This window comes from Polypterus senegalus, chromosome 7 (genome assembly GCF_016835505.1).
Source record: "Polypterus senegalus isolate Bchr_013 chromosome 7, ASM1683550v1, whole genome shotgun sequence".
Classification (NCBI taxonomy): domain Eukaryota; kingdom Metazoa; phylum Chordata; class Cladistia; order Polypteriformes; family Polypteridae; genus Polypterus; species Polypterus senegalus.
This window is the reverse complement of record NC_053160.1, coordinates 9,961,984-9,982,466: the sequence shown is the minus strand read 5'-3', so window position 1 is coordinate 9,982,466 and position 20,483 is coordinate 9,961,984. Positions and strand designations below refer to the sequence as shown.

The following is a 20,483-nucleotide window of genomic DNA, read 5'->3' as shown; positions in this document are numbered from 1 at the left end:
AATACCTATACATGCAGTGCACTTGCATATATCTATCTTTTATTAACATTTTGTTCAAATAATTGTATTTTTGGTTTATTGTGGCAAGCATGTTTGGGTTATTTCTTGAAAATAAGTGTCACCACATTCAAAGTACGGCAGAGAAAGTGAAAGTAATTACTGTAGACTTTCAACAATTTAAGAACTTACTTCCTAAATTGTATAAATCTTCATATTTCTGACATCTTGGGTGAAGGATGAAACAGTTAAAATGCTCAAATTTCCTGTAATAATCTGGCGTCCTTCTGTGGGTGTTTTACTAAATCTCTTATACTACCTAATTACTAATATTAATATTACCTAATTAATTGTTAGCACTGCTAAATGCAACACTGATAATTAACTGACTGAGTGATTATCAATCATCGATCATCTCTTCTCATACACCATACAACTTTTTCTTACAGTGGTCTGCTGTTTTTTTAAACACACACTCTTTAGGAGGAAAAATCTACAATACGTAAAAAAAAAAAACAAAAACAAAAGAGAGGTACTCAAAAAACTTATTTATTCTCTTTCCTTGAAAATGTCCCAGATTTATCACAATGGCAATACAGTTCAGTGCATGTTATAGGAAACTTATATAAAAGACAACAGCCTACGTGGTAAAAGCATACAGCAAAAAACAAATACCAAATATACAGACGTATTACAGGCAATTAAGTGTTGCAAATTAAGCATAACAAGTCTGCATGAAGTTAACTACACAATAAAATTAATACAGAAAATTGAAACCTCAACGGACAGCGGAAACCAGCTTTTGGTTTGTACAAACCAAGAACTTTGTATTAAAATATAAAAAAAAAAAATTAAAATGAAAACTTGGCAGTTTTTTTTCAGTTCACCTCGATACTACGATATCTGGAGAGATTCTGCCAATATGCATATGTTGCCAAATCAGAGCTCCTGTGGCAATTTGTGCTGTAAAACTGAATCACTCAGTGGGTGGTATGTGTTTATACATCATTAATTAAAAAAACAAAATTTGGGATTAAATGCAGATTCTTTCATTACTTTTCACCCCCCAAAAATATTGATTTATGAGTGTAAAGTACACAGTGCCATAGCAGCTCAGTGAAAAAAAACAATAATCGAACAGTGGTATCGCACACTCATTCAAGGAAACTGACAAGTAGAAGTCATGTAGAAGTGTATTTATACATATTTATACCAGTTATCACAAACGATTTTGGTTTCATACATATGGGAATAGTAAGAGTTTAAGGTTTAGAAAACAAAAAAAAAAAAGATATTAGTCAAGGTCTTCTGGCAGAGAGCAGCTTAAAATACATAGCAGTAGCTTTTACACCAGACCAGTAAAGATGTCAGCCAGATCGTTTAGTACATGAAGTGACATTTTTCAATGCTTTACTATCAAGAAGAGACTACTGCACAGTTAAAGGATTAATGGTGGGAAGTGCAGTATTGAAGATTAAGTTTTCTAAATGCCAAGAAATTATTTTACTCAACCATGCAAGCACTGCACATACAAGTGGATTGCTGCTCATATTGGGCCTGAAACTTGAGCGTGCCTGGCAGGCAAACAAGTAAAATGCAAAGCACTGTTTGGCTAGACTGTACAAAGAGTGTTAAATGATACATATCATTATTATGAAACATTCTTTCATAATATTTTAAGGGGACAAACATTATATAAAAAGAAAAAAAAAAAACAAATAAAACATACTTGTCAAGTTCACAGGCACCTCAAAAGCTTCATTAATTAATGGCATCAGATTAAAGTATGTCTTCTCCGTATTTGTAAAATTATTTAAAAAGCAGCCGCACCCAGTGAGATGGCAACAATAAAGCAAACAGAACCATATGCTGTGTATTATGAGATTCAAAGTGCTCCTCCAAGCAGGAATTAACAGCAGTCTTAAACTGTAATTTTATTTTATATATACACACACACAAATTCTATAAAAAAGTACTATTGGTATTTTACAGAAACACGTTTGAATCACATGGAAAATATATTGAGCGTTATAAATGAAAGTGATGATTTTAAAGGAAAACAAAGCCTTCCATTTGACACATCCAACTGTGCGTCTTTTCGACAAAGAAAACAATGAAATTATGAATGTCTCTTACTGGGGGAAGAAGCAGTAGTTCTGCTCTTTTACATGCTGCTAATGCCACCCTACTCACTAGCTTGCTCAGTTGCCACCCTTTGGCATCTTTACTTTCAAGGACAGCACTTGATACGTGGACTAGCTTAAACCCAAAAGCCAGAGGGTTTCAACCATTTTTGTTTTTATTTTATTCTTTGTAAGGAATAGCCAGAATATCTGAATACACTTTATGACAGTTATGCTGTTTCCGTTTATTGCACGGCTTAATTTTGCTGCAAGGATGACTGCTCGATAAGAAAAAAAAGCTATTCTCGGACGTTATTATTCTTATTTTTCCTGCAGTGCTCAACTTAAACACATTAGCATAGGTTTGTATTGTCTTAATCACCACTGCTGCCAACTGAAATCATCATTGTTGCCAAAAACTAAGAAGAACCCTAGTATTGTTCCAAAAATGACACCATTTCCTGTGAGCACAAGTGCACATGCACCCCATTCAATCTGAAAATATAAAAAAAAATGGAAAAAAAAGAGACCTGGTTAGTCAAAGGTGTCACATTATATAGTACCTAACACTGCGAAAATCACATGCTACAGTCATGACCAAAACTATTGGCACCCCCTGCATGTTTTTTTCCACAAATTGATGTAGTTCCAAATGCTTTGATATTTACAGGTTTATTACATATACACACACATTATATAAATACATACATACATATACATACACATACCCATACATATAACATACATATACCATACATATAACATACATACATACATACATATACACAGTATATATATATAATATTATAATAATATTATTATTATTAATAGATTTTATTTATAACGCACTTTTCATTGACAAAATCTCAAAGTGCTACAACAAGAGCAATAACCACAAAGATTAGATTAAATTTACAATCTCAGCAGTTATATGCTTTCCTAAATAAAAAAGTCTTCAAATTTGCTTTAAAAGTGTCCAGGTTTTGTGTAGTTCTCAGTTCAACAGGGAGCTGATTCCAGAGCTGTGGGGCAGCAGAGCAAAAAGCTCGACCCCTCACATAGTACGGAGCTTAGTAAGGGGAGTCTGAAGCTGCATGCTACCAGATGATCTGAGGATCCGATTGGAAGTTTGTAAGGGAATCAGATCTTGAAGGTAAGAAGGTGCCTGGCCATAGATACATTTATGGGTTAATAGAAGAATTTTATATATATATATATATATACACACTCGCCTAAAGGATTATTAGGAACACCTGTTCAATTTCTCATTAATGTAATTATCTAATCAACCAATCACATGGCAGTTGCTTCAATGCATTTAGGGGTGTGGTCCTGGTCAAGACAATCTCCTGAACTCCAAACTGAATGTCAGAATGGCAAAGAAAGGTGATTTAAGCAATTTGGAGCGTGGCATGGTTGTTGGTGCCAGACGGGCCGGTCTGAGTATTTCACAATCTGCTCAGTTACTGAGATTTTCACGCACAACCATTTCTAGGGTTTACAAAGAATGGTGTGAAAAGGGAAAAACATCCAGTATGTGGCAGTCCTGTTGGCGAAAATGCCTTGTTGATGCTAGAGGTCAGAGGAGAATGGGCCGACTGATTCAAGCTGATAGAAGAGCAACTTTGACTGAAATAACCACTCGTTACAACCGAGGTATGCAGCAAAGCATTTGTGAAGCCACAACACGCACAACCTTGAGGCGGATGGGCCACAACAGCAGAAGACCCCACCGGGTACCACTCATCTCCACTACAAATAGGAAAAAGAGGCTACAATTTGCACGAGCTCACCAAAATTGGACAGTTGAAGACTGGAAAAATGTTGCCTGGTCTGATGAGTCTCGATTTCTGTTGAGACATTCAAATGGCAGAGTCAGAATTTGGCGTAAACAGAATGAGAACATGGATCCATCATGCCTTGTTACCACTGTGCAGGCTGGTGGTGGTGGTGTAATGGTGTGGGGGATGTTTTCTTGGCACACTTTAGGCCCCTTAGTGCCAATTAGGCATCGTTTAAATGCCACGGGCTACCTGAGCATTGTTTCTGACCATGTCCATCCCTTCATGATCCTCTGATGGCTACTTCCAGCAGGATAATGCACCATGTCACAAAGCTCGAATCATTTCAAATTGGTTTCTTGAACATGACAATGAGTTCACTGTACTAAAATGGCCCCCACAGTCACCAGATCTCAACCCAATAGAGCATCTTTGGGATGTGGTGGAACGGGAGCTTCGTGCCCTGGATGTGCATCCCACAAATCTCCATCAACTGCAAGATGCTATCCTAACAATATGGACCAACATTTGTAAAGAATGCTTTCAGCACCTTGTTGAATCAATGCCACGTAGAATTAAGGCAGTTCTGAAGGTGAAAGGGGGTCAAACACCGTATTAGTATGGTGCTCCTAATAATCCTTTAGGGGAGTGTGTATATATATATATATATATATATATATATATATATATATATATATAATATTATGAATCCGGAAAGTATTCACAGCTCATCACCTTTTTCCACATTTTATGCTACAGCTTTATTCCAAAATGGATTAAATTCATTTTTTTCCTCAGAATTCTACACACAACACCCCATAATAACAATGTGAAAAAAGTTTACTTGAGATTTTTGCAAATTTATTAAAAATAAAAAAACAAAAGTTGTACTTAAAAGTAAAATAAGTCTCTCACACATCACTCGTAAAATAAAAGCGTGGGCGCTTTTCATCAATCAAGAAAATCTTAACTTGTTGCCTTGACTATGTTTACAGCATTAAGAAATCTGAAGATTACTAAAGAATTTAGCAGGATAATGACCCAAAGCATTATTTTAAAAAAGCACCCTGAAATTGTAAGAAAAAAAAAAAGAAAAATAAATTAATAAATAAATAAATCGCTGGAGAGGTCTAAAATGGCCAGCAATTAAATCCAGATTAAAATTCCATAGAAAACCTGATTAAGAGATCTCAACAGTTGGTAGAAAGCACCCTTCAAACCTGAAGCAGATGGCAAAAGAAGACTGGTCTAAAATTCCAATAGAGAGGTGTAAGAAACTCGCTTATGGTTACAAGAAGTGACCGATTTCAGTTATTATTCAGTTATAGTTTTATGTGAAATTATATCAGATTTGACTTTTTTTCTTTACTTGTTTGTGTTGCTTCGATGCAAATTAAAGAAATAAACAGGAATATCAAAGCATTTGGAATTGCAACCATGTTTTGGAGAAGTGGTGCAGGGGCGCCAGTATTTTTGACTGCGTATCATGCACGTAGTCATGATGTGCTAATGAAATGGTCAGCATTTCTCTGTACAGCATAAAAACAAAGAACAACTGGCTATATGATGGCTGCTTATGACAGTTACTTTCTTTTCCTTCGTTCTCCACCCAAATATGATCTTGTTTTATTCTGTGTTACTAACTCCATCATGTAGTTTGAAACTATGGCAGAGGAAAAAATTTTAATCTCATGTTTTCATGCAGATAAAAACAATGGTGGCTCAACAGTAGCGCTGCTGCCTCACAGTAAGGACACCTGGGTTCGCTTCCCAGGTCCTCAATGCATGGAGTCTGCATGTTCTCCCAGTGTCTGTGCGAGTCCTCCGGGTGCTCCAGTTTCCTCCCACAGTCCAAAGACATGCAGGTTAGGTGCATTGGCGATACTAAATTGTCCATAGTGTGTGCTTGGTGTGCGTGTCCTGCAGTGGGTTGGCACCCTGCCCGGGATCTGTTCCTGCCTTGTGCCCTGTGTTGGCTGGGATTGGCTCCAGCAGACCCCTGTGACCCTGTGTTAGGATATAGTGGGTTGGAATGTGACTGACTGACTAAAAACGATTATGATCTAACACAAGCCAGTGGTGACAAATGCCATGCAATTGCAAACACTGTGGATAAAACATTGGGGGGTTAGGGGGTGACAAAAAATTGAATTGCATTGGTTACATTTAGCTTATATTAGATCATAAACATATTTTTTTTTTATCATCTCTGTTCTGCATGCAATTACATTTTTTTTGGCAATCACTATAAGCTACATGGGCTAGGTAACATTAAAAAAAAATATATCATTTTTGGGTGAAGTATTCCTTTAAGCCTCCATAGCAACTAACATGAAGAAGGTACATACTTAGAAAAAGGGCCAGAGTACGGTGGAATCAGAAAGCATTCAGATCCCTTCACTTTCTGTGCACTTATTTTGTAGATTTCATTTTTAAATGGATACGTTTGTGATTTTTGACCATCACTTAAAAGCAATATCCCATTATGACTGTGAAAAAATATGTTTTCAGAAAGGTTAGCATATTTATTAAAAATCAAAAGCAAAATCTCTCATTCTTAGAAGTATACAGACCCCTGAACGAGAGTTCATATTTCATCGCAACAAAGACCCAAAGTGTACAGCCAAGACGACCCTAGGGTGGCATTGGGACAAATCAAGACTATCGAATGAGTGGCCTGGCCCAAGCCCAGACTTAAACCCCACAGAACATGTGTGCATGGACCCGAAGATGGCAGTTTGCAGACACTTCCCATCCAATCTAATGGCGCTTAAGTGTGCCACAAAGAGTGGGATAAACTGCCCAAATCCAGGTGTGCAAAGCTTGAAGAGACACCCAAGAAGATTCAAAGCTGTAATTGCTATCCAATATTTCAAAAAGTACAAAATTAACAGTCTGAATACTTAAAACGTCTGCAACATTTCAGTGTTCAATTTGTAATAAATTTGAAAACCTCTTTGAAAAGGTCTTCTCTTTCTCATTATGTGTTACTGAGGGTAGATTTAAGAAGATTTAAAATTCATTCATGTAAAATTAAACCTATAAACACAGGAAAGTGTGCAGAAAGTGAAGGGAACTCAAAAGTGTCTGAATCCACCGTACACACTACAGAAACTGTGTTTTACTCTACTATAGACCAGAAGAAAGAGTCCAATACTACCTACAGTGAGAAACAGAATTGTGTATGACAGGATTATATCAGCTATGTAAGAAAGACAGAGTGCCCTCAACAATGTTTGGGGACAAAGACACATTTTTTCCTTGATTTCCCCCTCTGCTCCACAGTTTAAAATTACTAATCAAACAATTCAGACATCTTGATTAAAGTCTGTGATTCATAGACATCACCAAGTGCTTAGGATGTTTTCTAGTGATGCTCTGCCATGCCACTAATGCAGCCATCTTCAGCTCTGTGGTGTTATGGGTCCACAGTTCACTGAGTAAAGGCCATTTAAATAAATTATCACCGCGCTCGCAGTTTCGTGAGGGGGCGTAGTGGTTGTAGCAAGCCGCCGGGCGATCTGCGGTGTGGGCTTTTCTCACCGAGTGTACTGGTGAGGAACTGCCCACATCCGTGATTGCTGCAGCTGCTATGGCCCCTCGCTATATAAAATGAAGCGCGAGTTGGTTAGGGGACGGATCAGGAAAAAAGGAAACGAAAAGGACGGAGGTTACAGGGAGCAAGAGAGGAAGCAGGTCGGTGAGAGAGACAGAGACACACGGAGCGTGTGGGCGAGCGAACGAGCGCTCGCGGGTAGCTGCGAGGAAGCTGGGTGTTAGGCCGACAGGCGTTAGAGTTGATGTTGCTCCCGCTGAGCAACCAGGTAGCGGGAGTGACCAGGGGAAGGCGACTGGCCGCAGAAGGCCAGAAAGGCAGCAGGAGTCGGGAGGCTTGGTCAGGGAATGTCCATTGTGAGCGTCCTGGCCATGGGAGTGAACCAAGTCTCGGGACTGGGATGAGTGCCAGACCGAAGCCAGGGATCGGGAGGTCTCCAGTCTCGTGTGAAAGTGATTTGGAAAAGGGCAGCTGCAGAGAGCGTCTTGCCTGCTGCTAAGCCCAAGCGGGAGAAGCAGGTGAGACGCCAGCATAGAAGAGCAACCAGGCATTGTCATTGTTGTTGATTTTAAAAGACTGCTTCCTAGAGAACAATTTAACCTTGTTTTAAAAGGATTGTTTTTGCTATTTTAACTTCCACGATTTCTTTTATGGATTATTTATTTATTGAACTTTGAAATGCACTGCACTTTATGGACACTTTGTTTCTGATGGACTGTTTTTAATAAAGGCACTATGCACTTTTTTTTTTTTTAATAAAACCATCCCCTTGCTCAAATGTTGTCTCACTGTTTAGCTCACTCGGTGACATTATCGACGGTGTTGGGTTCAAGGGCTTCAAATATCAGATGGGAGCATGGAGCTGAACCCGCATCGTCACAAGCTCCTGCTTGTTTTGGGGGCTTGTACCCTTATGTTTTCTCTTCAGCAGACAAAAAAAGTATTTGTCCCCAGATGGAAGGAGTGCTCAGGTGACTGGCTTGGAAATTCAAGAATTTTCAAATTTTTAGCTTTGAAAAACTCCTGCGTTGCCTTCGCAGTATGTTTGGATCATTATCTTATTTTAGGACAAGGCACCATCTCGTGAGTTTGGAGGTTTCTACTGGAACCTGAGCAGATCAGATGTTTCTGCACACCTCTGAATTCATGGTGTGGCGGCCATCAGTATTTACATCATCAGTGAAGAGAAGTGTGCCACTACCTGTGGCAGGCATACATGCCCAAGCCATAACACCCCAAAGCTCCACCATGTGTAACAGATGAGGTAATCTGTTTTGGATCTTGGGTAGTCCCTTTTCTCTCCATACTTTGCTCTTGCCATCACTCTGATGAGGTTAATCTTTGTCTCGTTGGTCCATAGCACCTTTTTTCCAGAATTCTGTGCAGGCTCTTTCAAATCCTTTTTCACAAACTAATCTGGCCATCCTATTTTTATGGCAAACTAGTGGTTTGTATCTTGTAGTGTGTCCTCTATATTTCTGTTCATAAAGTCTTTTGCTTATAGTCATCTCTGACACACACACACACACACACACACACACACACACACACACACAGATCGGCCACCTGAAGACTGTCTCTGATCTGTCGGTCAAGCGTTTGGGGCTTCTTCTTTACCATAGTGTGGATTATTCTGTCATCAGCAGTGGAGGTCATCTTGTCACCAGTGCATGTGTTCTTCTTCATGATATTCCAAAAAAATTATTTCAGTCATCCAAAGGTTTTACCAATGTCTCTAATGGTTTTATTCTTGTTTTTCAGCCTCATAACGGCTTCTATGATATACATTGGTACAGCTCATCCTCTTGTTGAACAATGGCAACTACAGACTCCAAAGGGTAGACGCAAGCCAAGGTATCTTATGAAGCAATGAAACCCACTTGAGGAATCACAGACACCTGTGATGCCACTTGTCTCAAACATTATAGTGTCCTGAAATGGGGGAGAGAACGTAGAAAAAGTGTTGTCATTTCTACATGTTGAGACCGAAATATATTCAAATCCCCTTAAATGAAGGTCTGCAATGTGCATTTTAATCATATCTGATTTGTTTGATTTGTAATTTTAAACTGTGAAGCAGAGGGAGGACAATCAAAGAAAAAATGATCATATCCAAAATATTATGGAGGGCACTGTAATGGATAAGCAAGAGAAGAATTGATGGGCTATCAGGTCTTAAGTTTAGCTTTATATGCCTACAGTAATTTTTTAATTAAACATCATTGTGCCAATCATACTAAAAACAAAGTAGCTGAAAGAAAAAGAAGCAAATTAAAAGTTCTATAATTACCAGTTCTGCTCTAGCAAAGACTATAGGCAGTCCAAACGCTGAGACAACTATCCCAGTTGTCAGGAAAATAGCCAGTTCTTTACATGCATTACTTGCAGCATCTGTGTCATCCACTACTCTTCTTGATATACAGTATGGGATTGGAGAAAGAACATAAAAAAACAAAACAAACAGGGGCCAGTATTTGCTGTAAAATTAAACAGATAAATGTTAATTTAATTACTGGACACAACATTCTGCATTGTAATAAATGACAGCACTTAACAAATACATGATAAGGAAAGGGATACAAATGCAAGTTATTAATAAATGATACAGTACATTGCAAAAGTCTTAGGCACTTGTGGAAAAAAAATGCCATAAATTGGGAATGCTTTAAAAAAAAAAAAAAACGACATGAATAGCTTTTATTATTCAATATCAGGGGTCCTCAATCACGGTCCTGGGAGGGCCAGAGTGGCAGCAGGATTTTGCTCCAACCCAATTGCTTAATAAGAAGCACTTATTGCTCAAATAACACGTCTGCTTCACTTTAGTTGTCTCGCTCGTTAAGATTTTGAACCCTTATTGCTTATTTTAGTCTTAAACAGCTGTAGTCTTGGTGTTTAATTGTTCCTAATTAGCAATAACATGCAAATGACAAAACAGACCAGCCTTTCTCCAATTAGCTTGTTACCATTTACACCTGTGTGTATTTATCACGCACTGTTTGGTTTAGTTAAATACTTGGAAGGAAAGTGAAGAGAAAAAAGTGAAGGACTGAGAACTATTCCTCCATTTTAGCCAGCCTTCAAATCCTTAGAAAGGGGAAGAAAATCGAGGATATGAGAATGACCTGACATGGCAGAGTTAAAGCACTAACAAGCCATGAAATTAAATTATTACCAAGAATTGCTTTCTAATTAAGAAACCAGGCAAGAACAAAAACCTGCAGCCACTGCGGCCCTACAGGACTGTGATTGAGGACCCCTGCTCAATACATTTCCCAGAAAGTGTAGTAAACAGAAAAACAAACAAATTAAATCAATATTTGGTGTGGCCATCCTTTGCCTTAAAATGAGCAGCAGTTCTTTAAGTCCACCTGCAAGCCGAATTCTGAAGGTCCTCATGTGCCTGGCTTTTTCAGGCGTCTGAGAATTTGCCACCTTTCTACTGCAGATTCTGGATGGCTATTTTGTATCCTGAAATCCCCCCAAGTAGATTAGATTAGATTAGATTAGATTCACTTTATTGTCATTACACATGTATAAATACAGGGCAACGAGATTCAGTTTAGCATCTAATCAGAAGTGCAAAGAGCAGAAGTACAATAAATATAATATGTGCATATTATGTACAGTTAAATACGATATTTACAGTTAAATGCGATATATACAGTTAAATGCGATATGTACAGTTAAGAGCACAGTGAAGATGGGAATAGATATATAGATATATATAAATAGATATACAAATGTTCTAAATGCGGATGGCAAATATACATATTTTACAATATACATTTATGTACCTATACATGTATCTGTATGTACTATAATACTATAAGTACTATATATATATATATATATATATATATATATATATATATATATATATATATATATACATACATATATACACACACATACATACATACATACATATACATACAGATGTACAACATACAGGTGTGTTATGTATGTGCAGTAATAATATAAGTACTATTATATATATATACACAGATGTACAATATACAGATGTGATATGTATGTGCTGTAATACTATGAGTATTGTAATATATACAGATGTACAATATATGATATATGATGTACAATGTACAGGTGTGCTGTGTGTGCACAGGTATGTACAGATATGTACAAGGAAGGGAGGAGGAGTAGTGTAGAGGATTAAGTGTGTGGATGTGAAGGTTCAACGGGGGACTGAGTTCAGAAGTGTGACCGCTGTGGGGAAGAAGCTGTTCCTAAACCTGCTGGTTTTAGTTGGAAGGCTCCTGTAGCGCCTTCTGGAGGGGAGGAGCTGGAAGAGTTTGTTGGCTGGATGAGAGGAGTCCTTAAGAATGCAACGAGCTCGGCGTAAACATCTCTTCTTGTGAACGTCCTCAATGACCGGAAGTGGAGTCCCTATGATGCGTTGTGCGGTTTTCACCACCGCTGCAGTGCCTTGCGGTCAGCAACAGAGCAATTCCCATACCAGGCTGTAATACAGTTAGTCAGGATGCTCTCTATCGCACAGTGGTAGAAGTTGCCCAGTATGACAGCAGATAGTTGGCTCTTCTTCAGTATCCTCAAGAAGAAGAGGCGCTGATGGGCCTTCTTGACCAGGCTGGAGGTGTTGTTTGTCCATGACAGGTTCTCCGAGATATGTATCCCCAGGAATTTAAAGCTGGAAACCCGTTCGACAGCCATGCCATTGATGTGAATGGGGTGGTGGGTGTCTCCTTCTTCTTCCTGAAGTCCACAATGAGCTCCTTGGTTTTGGTGGTATTCAGGAGCAGGTTATTTTCAGCGCACCACGCAGCTAAGTGTTTTACCTCCTCCCTGTAATTAGACTCATCGTTATCACTGATGAGACCGATCACCATGGTATCGTCTGCAAACTTGATGATGGAACTGGATCCATACATGGGCCTGCAGTCATGAGTGAAAAGGGAGTAGAGGAACGGGCTCAACACGCAGCCCTGTGGAACGCCAGTGTTGAGTGTAATGGTGGTAGAGCAGTTATGGCCAGACCTGACATGCTGGGGTCTGTTGGTCAGGAAGTCCATGATCCAATTACAGATAGAATTATTGATACCAAGATCCACAAGTTTAGTGATCAACTTGGAAGTGATGACTGTATTAAATGCTGAGCTGAAGTCAACAAACAGCAATCTTGCATAGGTGTTCTTATTGTCCAGGTGTGAGAGTACACCGTGAAGCGCTGTGGATACAGCATCCTCTGTACTCCTATTGTTACGGTAGGCAAATTGGTGAGGATCCAGTGTGGGGGGCAGGCATGTCTTGAGGTGTGCCAGTACCAGTCGCTCAAAGCACTTCATAGCTATGGGCGTGAGTGCTACAGGGCGGTAGTCATTCAGGCACATTGGTGATGAGTGTTTCGCACTGGCACTATGGAGGTGGTTTTGAAGCATGCTGGCACTGCTGCCTGGGCAAGGGACAGGTTGAAAATATCCGTGAAGACCCCTGCCAGCTGTTCAGCACATGCTCTAAGGACACGTCCAGGGATGCCATCAGGGCCAGCAGCCTTATGAGCATTGATGCGGCTTAGTGCGTTATGAACCTCCGTGTGGGTGAGTGTGATGGTATGGCAGTCATCAGAGGGTAGGGTTATGGTGGACTTTTCCTTGTTGTCCTTGTCAAAGCGGCGTAGAAGTCGTTCAGCTCATTGAGGAAGGACATATCCATGGCTGTCTGTGTGGAAGTGCCGCACTTATACTCAGAAATGGCCTGGATGCCCAGCCACATACGTCGGGGGTCAGAGTTGACAAAGTGCCCCTCCACCTTCAGTTTGTAGCTAAGCTTGGCCTTGTTGATGCCCCTCTTCAGTTCTGCCCTGGAAGTACTGTAGGCCTGTGTGTCACCTGATCTGAAGGCATTGTTACGTGCCTTTAGCAGAAGCCGCACTTCCCTGTTCATCCATGGTTTCTGATTTGGATGCGTTGTGATCCGCTTCTCTGTGGTAACACTGTCAATTGTGGTGCTGATGTGTTCCAGTACTGAGTGTGTGTAGTAGTCAATGTTTATTTGTGAGTCGAAGGTGGCCTGAGAGGCAAACATGCTCCAGTCTGTGTCCTTAAACCTGTCCTGGAGTGTAGAGTCAACCCCCGCTGGCCACACTTTGATGGTCTTCACTGTTGGTCTCACACGGTTGATAAGTGATGAGTATTTGGGGGTGAGAAACAAAGAAAGGTGATCAGACTGTCCCAGGTGGGGGAGGGGTGTAGCTGTGTAGGCTCCAACAATGTTAGTGTAAACATGATCCAAGGTTTTATCCCCTCTGGTATGGCAGGAGACATGTTGGTGAAATTTAGGTAGCACCGTCTTTAGGTTGGAGTGGTTGAAATCACCTGCTACAATAAATGCAGCCTCAGGGTGAGCAGATTGTTGTTTGCTAATGGCTGCATAGAGTTCTTTCATAGCAAGCTTAGCATTAGCATCCGTGGGATATATGCAGCTGTTATTATAGTGGAGGTGAACTCCCTCGGCAGATAGAATGGTCTACACTTAACCATGAGATACTCAAGGTCAGCTGAACAGTGTTTTCCAACAATGACAGAGTTTGTACACCAAGCCTTGTTAATATAAATGCACAATCCTCCGCCTCTTGTCTTACCGGAATCATCAGCTGTTCTGTCCGCCCGGAGAATGTGGCGCCCGACTAGCTCTATAGCATCGTTAGGTATACCGCTGTGTAGCCATGTTTCTGTGAATATCATGATGTTACAGTCCAGTATTCTCCTATTGTCGGTGATCCAAAGTCGCAACTCGTCCATTTTATTCGCCAGGGACCGCACATTAGCAAGGAAAATACTGGGTAAGGATAGCCGATGTGGTGTTAGCCTTAGCTTAGCTGTTAGCCCTCCGCGTTTCCCCCGCCTTTGTTTACGGTCTCTGCGCCGTCTTCGAGTACTTCCAGTCGGCCGGGTAGCCTGCGAAGCGTCGGGTGTTCTTCTTATCTCAGGGATGAGATGAAGGTTGCTAATAAAACAGTCCGAGTTGTGTAGATCAATATCCAAAAGCTCTTGTCGGGTGTAGGATGTAAAAGTGAAGCTGTTCTGAACGAACAGACCCGAGATGAGCAGGAATAACACTGCTATTTTGCTAAATCTGAAGAGACGCTGAGCCTCGCGTGACTGTATATACTCACAGAGAAGTTCTCCCACGGATAAGTCAGGACTTGATTTTACCGTTTAATTTCTGGTATTTTATAATGTTGGTCGTATAAGTCGAATTGGGGGAAAACTCATGCTATTGGTCCAAGACATTATGATATGCTAATGCCCACCTCAGAGAGTAACCACGGAGGAAGCACACGGCCTTTTTTCCTTATGTGGGTGCAGCAATGTGCTGTATCAGCGTGTGCTCCTAACCTCTCTCTCTCTGTCTCTATTGTGCCTACGTGACCACACGGTAATACCCAAACTATTTCGAAGCAATGTTTGCACCGATTTGTGTTTTTTGTATCTCACACCCTCATACACCTTTATCGTAAGAGCATCCCTTATCTACGATGGAGCATTCGATCAGAAAAAAATATGAAGCTGGTTTTAAGTTAAACGTTGTTGAAGTGGCGAAAGAAATCGGTAACAAAATTCAATGTGTCTGAGAAACTGGTGTGAGATTGGAGGAAGCAAGAAGATGGAAAAAAAAAAAAAAATTTAAGTGTCGCATTTTTGGATGGGCGTACAAGTCGGAGTCTAATTTTATGATCGATTTTTCGGGTTTCAAGACCCAACTTATACGTGAGTATATACTGTAATTTTAGACTTGGGCCATACCATCTAATGTGGGATTCTTTATTTCTCTCTTCACTTCAGGTAGAGCTTTATTAATATTGGCTGATGGTACTGCATGATACATAACAATCCTTCTAAACTTCATAGGAGAAAGGCAGCCATCAATTCTGATCAAATCACCATCTCCGTTTGTGGAAATGCTACCCAAACCCTGGAGTGACCCTCCACCTTGCTTCCCTGTTGCCTGCACACATTCATCCATGTACTGTTCTCCAGCCCTCTGACAGGTAATCTGCTTTCTGGTAGAACCAAAACTTTCAAATTTTGACTCTTGAGTCCAAGGCACCTACCATTTTTCTGCACCTCATTTGGCTTGGTTTCCATATTGGCAAGAGATGGCTTTTTAATCACAAACCTTCCATGGAGACCACACTTCTGATAGACTTCTCTGTACTGTAGATAGGTGTACCAGGGTCCTAGTGGTTTCTACTAGTTCAGAGCAGTGCTGGATGTCTTCCGATTCTGAAGGCAAATAAATTTAATGTATTTCTTATTTTCTGCACTCCATTTCCGTGGCCAACCCCCATGTTTCCCGTCCTCAACCTTGACTATCTGTTTGTGCTTCGGCAGAAGAGCTAGGACAGCACATCTGAAAACACTTTTTGGCTGCAAAATGTCTGCTTGGGAGAGATCTTGATGATGCAGGATGACCACCTTGTGACTTGTTGCTATGCTCATGATTGCCAGGTTGTGATACTTGCAGGTTAAACCAACATGTCTACCATCACCTCACCCTTTTAGTTTTGCTGTCTCTTGCCCAGTTTGAATCCCTCTATCCATCTGTTTGTTTCAGTTCATCACTTTAGGTCAACTTCTCCATCATGTTGTTGATCATTAGGACCTAGCACTGGGCAGTATGCTGATAAATTCTCATGTTTTTTTAACTGGCAAGTGCCCCGTTTTAGGTCTGTCTCTTTCTTTATGGACATTCAACTATCTTAGTGAACCACTTCACTTTCTGCAAAAGGAATGCTTGGAGTACGATCCGATCTATTGGCACCCTAACCCAGAAAACATAAAACAAGTATCTAAGGATAACATTTTTATGAAATATCATAAGTGACTTAAGACTTTTGCACAAGTACTATATATAAATCTCTCTCCCTGTATTCTGGAATGTTCTAACAATGCATCCATAGCTTCAAAGAGTTAGGAACATCACAAAGCACCTGTGCTGTATACGAGGTGAGACACAAAAATAACTGGACTGGGCTTGGGGCTTTCCTGGAAAACTGTCTGAAGGTCGGCCGAATGTAAATTATAGAACTATATCCCCTCCTACACGCCCTCTCAAACCGCCGACCGGCTAGGCATATCCTGTGAATAGCCCAGTCAATATTTGTACAACAATTGCTACACGAGTTGGCACTATAATGCCTGGTGGGGAAAAAAAAAAAAAAATCAAACCCGAATCAACATCAAATTTCTCACAAAATTGAACTAAAAGACCACAGACACCTATGAAAAGATAAAAACATTGTACGGCGATAACAGTTTGTCTAACGCACAAGTTTTTGAGTGGCACAAAACAGATTTAGCTCCGTGTGATTTTTACTTGCTCTTGAAAATCAAAAGTGACCTAAAGGGAATACATTTTTTCTCAATGGATGAAGTGACGACAGAAACGGCAAACCTGTTGAAGAGCCTCAAGCAAGAAGACTTACATCACTGTTTCAATCAATGAAAGATAGGTATGGAGCGGTGTAGAGATCGGGAGGGGGAAGTACAGTCAACCCCCGTGAAGTCACAATTCAGAGCTCGACGCCCCAGTTGTTCACGGATTTTTCCATAGAACCCAACTAATAATTGTTTGTGGAAACAGCAAATATCCACCACAATTTTTTTTTATGGCAATATATAATTTTTCATGCGTTTTAATGCTAAATTATTAAAAACAATTTACTAATTTTGTACCATACATTTTATGTAAATTCTGATAAAGTTCCATATAAAACACTGTATACATATTTTAGTACTGTAGAGAGGAACACAAAGCAACCGTTGAGGAAAACACGGCTTGGGATTGTGAAATACTGTACCCCTGCACTCAGGGGCAGGAGGTTTGAAAGTAGCCAATCCGAGAACATTATTCATTTCTCCTTGCTGCCGATTGGCTGCTGCCCTGTAATGCAGCTCTGGCAGATGCAGCCCAGCATTCCCGCATCATAACATGTAGCTATCTCGAGTGTTTTGCTGACTGTTTTTGTGGTTTTCGTTTTGTTCTGCTTAAAGCCCTAAGATGCCACCTAAACGCCCTGCACCTCCTGAAGCTTCTATCAATGAACCTAAGCATGGGATTCCCATATGGTTTCGGCTCTCAAAGTTAATAATGACATCAATGATGCCATTCAGACATATAAAACTGTCCTTGCCACCATGAAGAAATGACGACAGCAACTTCCCATCACAATGTTCCTCAAACCTATCAAGAAAAGCCAGCACGAGACCCCACCAAAAGAAGCGCCTGAAGAGGCGCTACCCGAGAAGCTGTAAATCCTCTGCTTTGCTTGCAGTCATTATCTTCATTTCATACCTTCATCATACTGCACATCTAAATTCATCATTATCTTCAATCAATATCATTCATTATTGGCGAGTACCTGTACATTTTACTGTATTTTTATTAAATTAAATTACCGTATTTACCCTACTTATACAAAAGAAAATGACAGCGCATACCAAAGAAAACGCACTTGCATGAATTAACAGTACATATAGCAGTAACATCGGTATTTTACATTCTAGCACTGCGGGAGACATAGCAGTACAGCACTGTACAGTATACGGGTTTACCTTTACATTCTTTTCTTTAGGGTAATGTATTAAGCTCAGTTTGAAATGAAATTAAAGTGTTTTGGGGGTATATTTAGTGTTTAAACTATAAAAATAGGCGTTTATAGGTGTTTTTTTGACCACATACAAAATTTGCAGTTTCACAATTCGCAGCTGCTCTAGGAATGTAACCCCAACAAATTTTGGGTTGGACTATATAGAAAGGTGACAATGTTTAGAATGCTGTAATTCAACAATATATATTTTTTTTTACCAATCCAGTTATTTTTGTGTCTCACCTCATATACATTGTGGCAGATAGTGAAAACAAGTAAAACTTTGATCAATACAATCTTAATATTTTTCATTTCTTTACTCTTCATCCAAGAGTGATTGCCTTTAAAAAAAATGTAACATATTAATGTCACAAATTTCATTACAATCAAATACTTGCATTTGTTGTACTTTAAAGATTTTTCTATTGATTTTAGAACTGTTGGTCTAATTGCTTTAAAACACTAAAAACACATTAATGCCACAAATCTAATTGTAAACAAGTAATGATATCAACTGCATGTTATCCTAAGACACTCAGAGAGAAAACTGATTGCCCTTTGTAATTGTAATATGATTTGACTATCTATTGAAGAAATCAAAGATGTTTTTATTTGAAAAGATCTCAAATATGTCCTTCATTCAGCACATAGTTTTAAAACAGCAATAATATTTCACATGCAAAAAATCCAGTCCGCTACTTGTGCTGTAAACAAGGCACTTACTTGTAGGCGGGCAGGGCACAACCAAGCATCAAAAACATAAGACCAATTGCTCCCCCAAAGGACAAGCTAACAAGAGCTGCAGGAGAAAAATGAAAATAATCAAATATAAGATGTGGCATATCTGCAAAGTAATCAAACAACTTAATTTAATCACAAATATCTTTAATTATATCCATCCATCCATCCATCTTCTGCTTATCCGAGGTCGGGTTGTGGGGGCAGTAGCTTGAGCAGAGATGCCCAGACTTCCCTCTCCCTCTTCCTCTTTAATTACAGTTCAACTTACAATATACCTTCATTTCTAAGGCCTTGTTTATACTTCATGCTCAGAATGCGTACGCGCCCGCATCATGGCTGCCACGCGTTCTGAGCGTTTATTTGATGCATCTTCTGAGCAGGTCCTCAGAAATGAATACAACATGTGCGCGAGTTGCAGTACCAGCAAAAAAGTCGGGTGGCGCAGTGTGCTAAAAGTTGGAATGTGACGTCAGAGTCTCTGTTTAATATCTACATGTGACAGAAAGCCGCTTTGCAGATCCTACGAGATCGGTGCTCGCGCTTCGATATTTGATAAATCGTGTGGTGAAGCAAAATGCCGACATACAAATGTATTCGTGGTGCTTTTATATTCAATCATTGTATATTCCCGATCGTAATGGCACGATGCGTTTTAAAAGTCTCACATACCGTTTTCTAGGGCTTTCTCTGCTCCTGACAGCAGCGAATCGCCAGCAATAGATCGCCACACTGAGCACATTAAATGTATGATATTCCAACTTTCTGCACATTTAGAATTCTTAGATTATACTTAATATCACTTTCATGATGAAAAGCATTAAAGTATGTATATTACATTTTACAGATAAATCGGTAATTTCATTTAAATAATGAATACTGTTAATAATTACACACATCGGGGTGACACAGTGATGGAGCGTTAGCACTGCTGTCTTGCAGGGAGTCACGTCGCTCACATTCCCTGCCTGGAGTTTGCATGTTTTCCTGCTGAGTTTTCTCAGTGTGCTCCAGTATCCTTCCAAAGATATGCAGATTTGGGGATTTGGTGCCGCTAAAATGAAGCTAGTGTGTATGCGCTTGTATTCACCTTGCAATTAGCTGAGGCCTCGTCCAAGGATTGTTTCTTACTCGTGCCCAATGCTTGCTGGAATGGACACATCCCTGGATTTAATCAATAAACATCCTTTTCAGAGATATTGCGGTAAGGGGTCATCGGAATTTAAATTCACAAAACAAAGAAACCGAACCTGTTCTCACCGTGATGATATCCTGCACTGCCACATGGTGGATTCCTCCAGATTTACGTAAAGTAACCGCGCAAGTATAAACACTACAACGCTTGCGTAGCAGGAGTGTCAAGCATTTCAAATGGGTTATGGTAGTGTCAGGGGGCGAGACATTATTCTCAAACAAGAATACACATCTGAAGACCTCCCGCTAACCCTTTGAAATCTGCCCTCCCCAGCATTTCTGCACTATATCCGTAGCCTCCCAAGCCATTTTCAGCAATTTTGAAAAACACAAAGTTTTGACTTACAGAACTGCAATTTTATTTAATGACAACTAGGGGGCTCTGCCCCCTGCACGCTTCGCTCGCCCACCCCCTGGTTTGGACAACCAGATATACAATTTTAAGAGATTGTTATTTACATGAG

General features: G+C 40.0%; 1 protein-coding gene across 1 annotated transcript in view; it reads right to left on the bottom strand.

Moving 5' to 3' along the window:
• Positions 1-529: 529 nt before the first annotated feature.
• The window catches only part of leprotl1 (leptin receptor overlapping transcript like 1), a 33,270-nt gene continuing 13,316 nt past the window's right edge, over positions 530-20,483 (bottom strand). The window contains exons 2-4 of the mRNA XM_039758219.1: positions 18,811-18,886; positions 9,748-9,934; positions 530-2,615 (exon numbers count right to left, since the gene is read on the bottom strand). Of these exons, the coding sequence (XP_039614153.1) occupies positions 2,499-2,615; positions 9,748-9,934; positions 18,811-18,886 (380 nt within the window). The 3' untranslated portion in view covers positions 530-2,498. The remainder of the gene's footprint in view (positions 2,616-9,747; positions 9,935-18,810; positions 18,887-20,483) is intronic.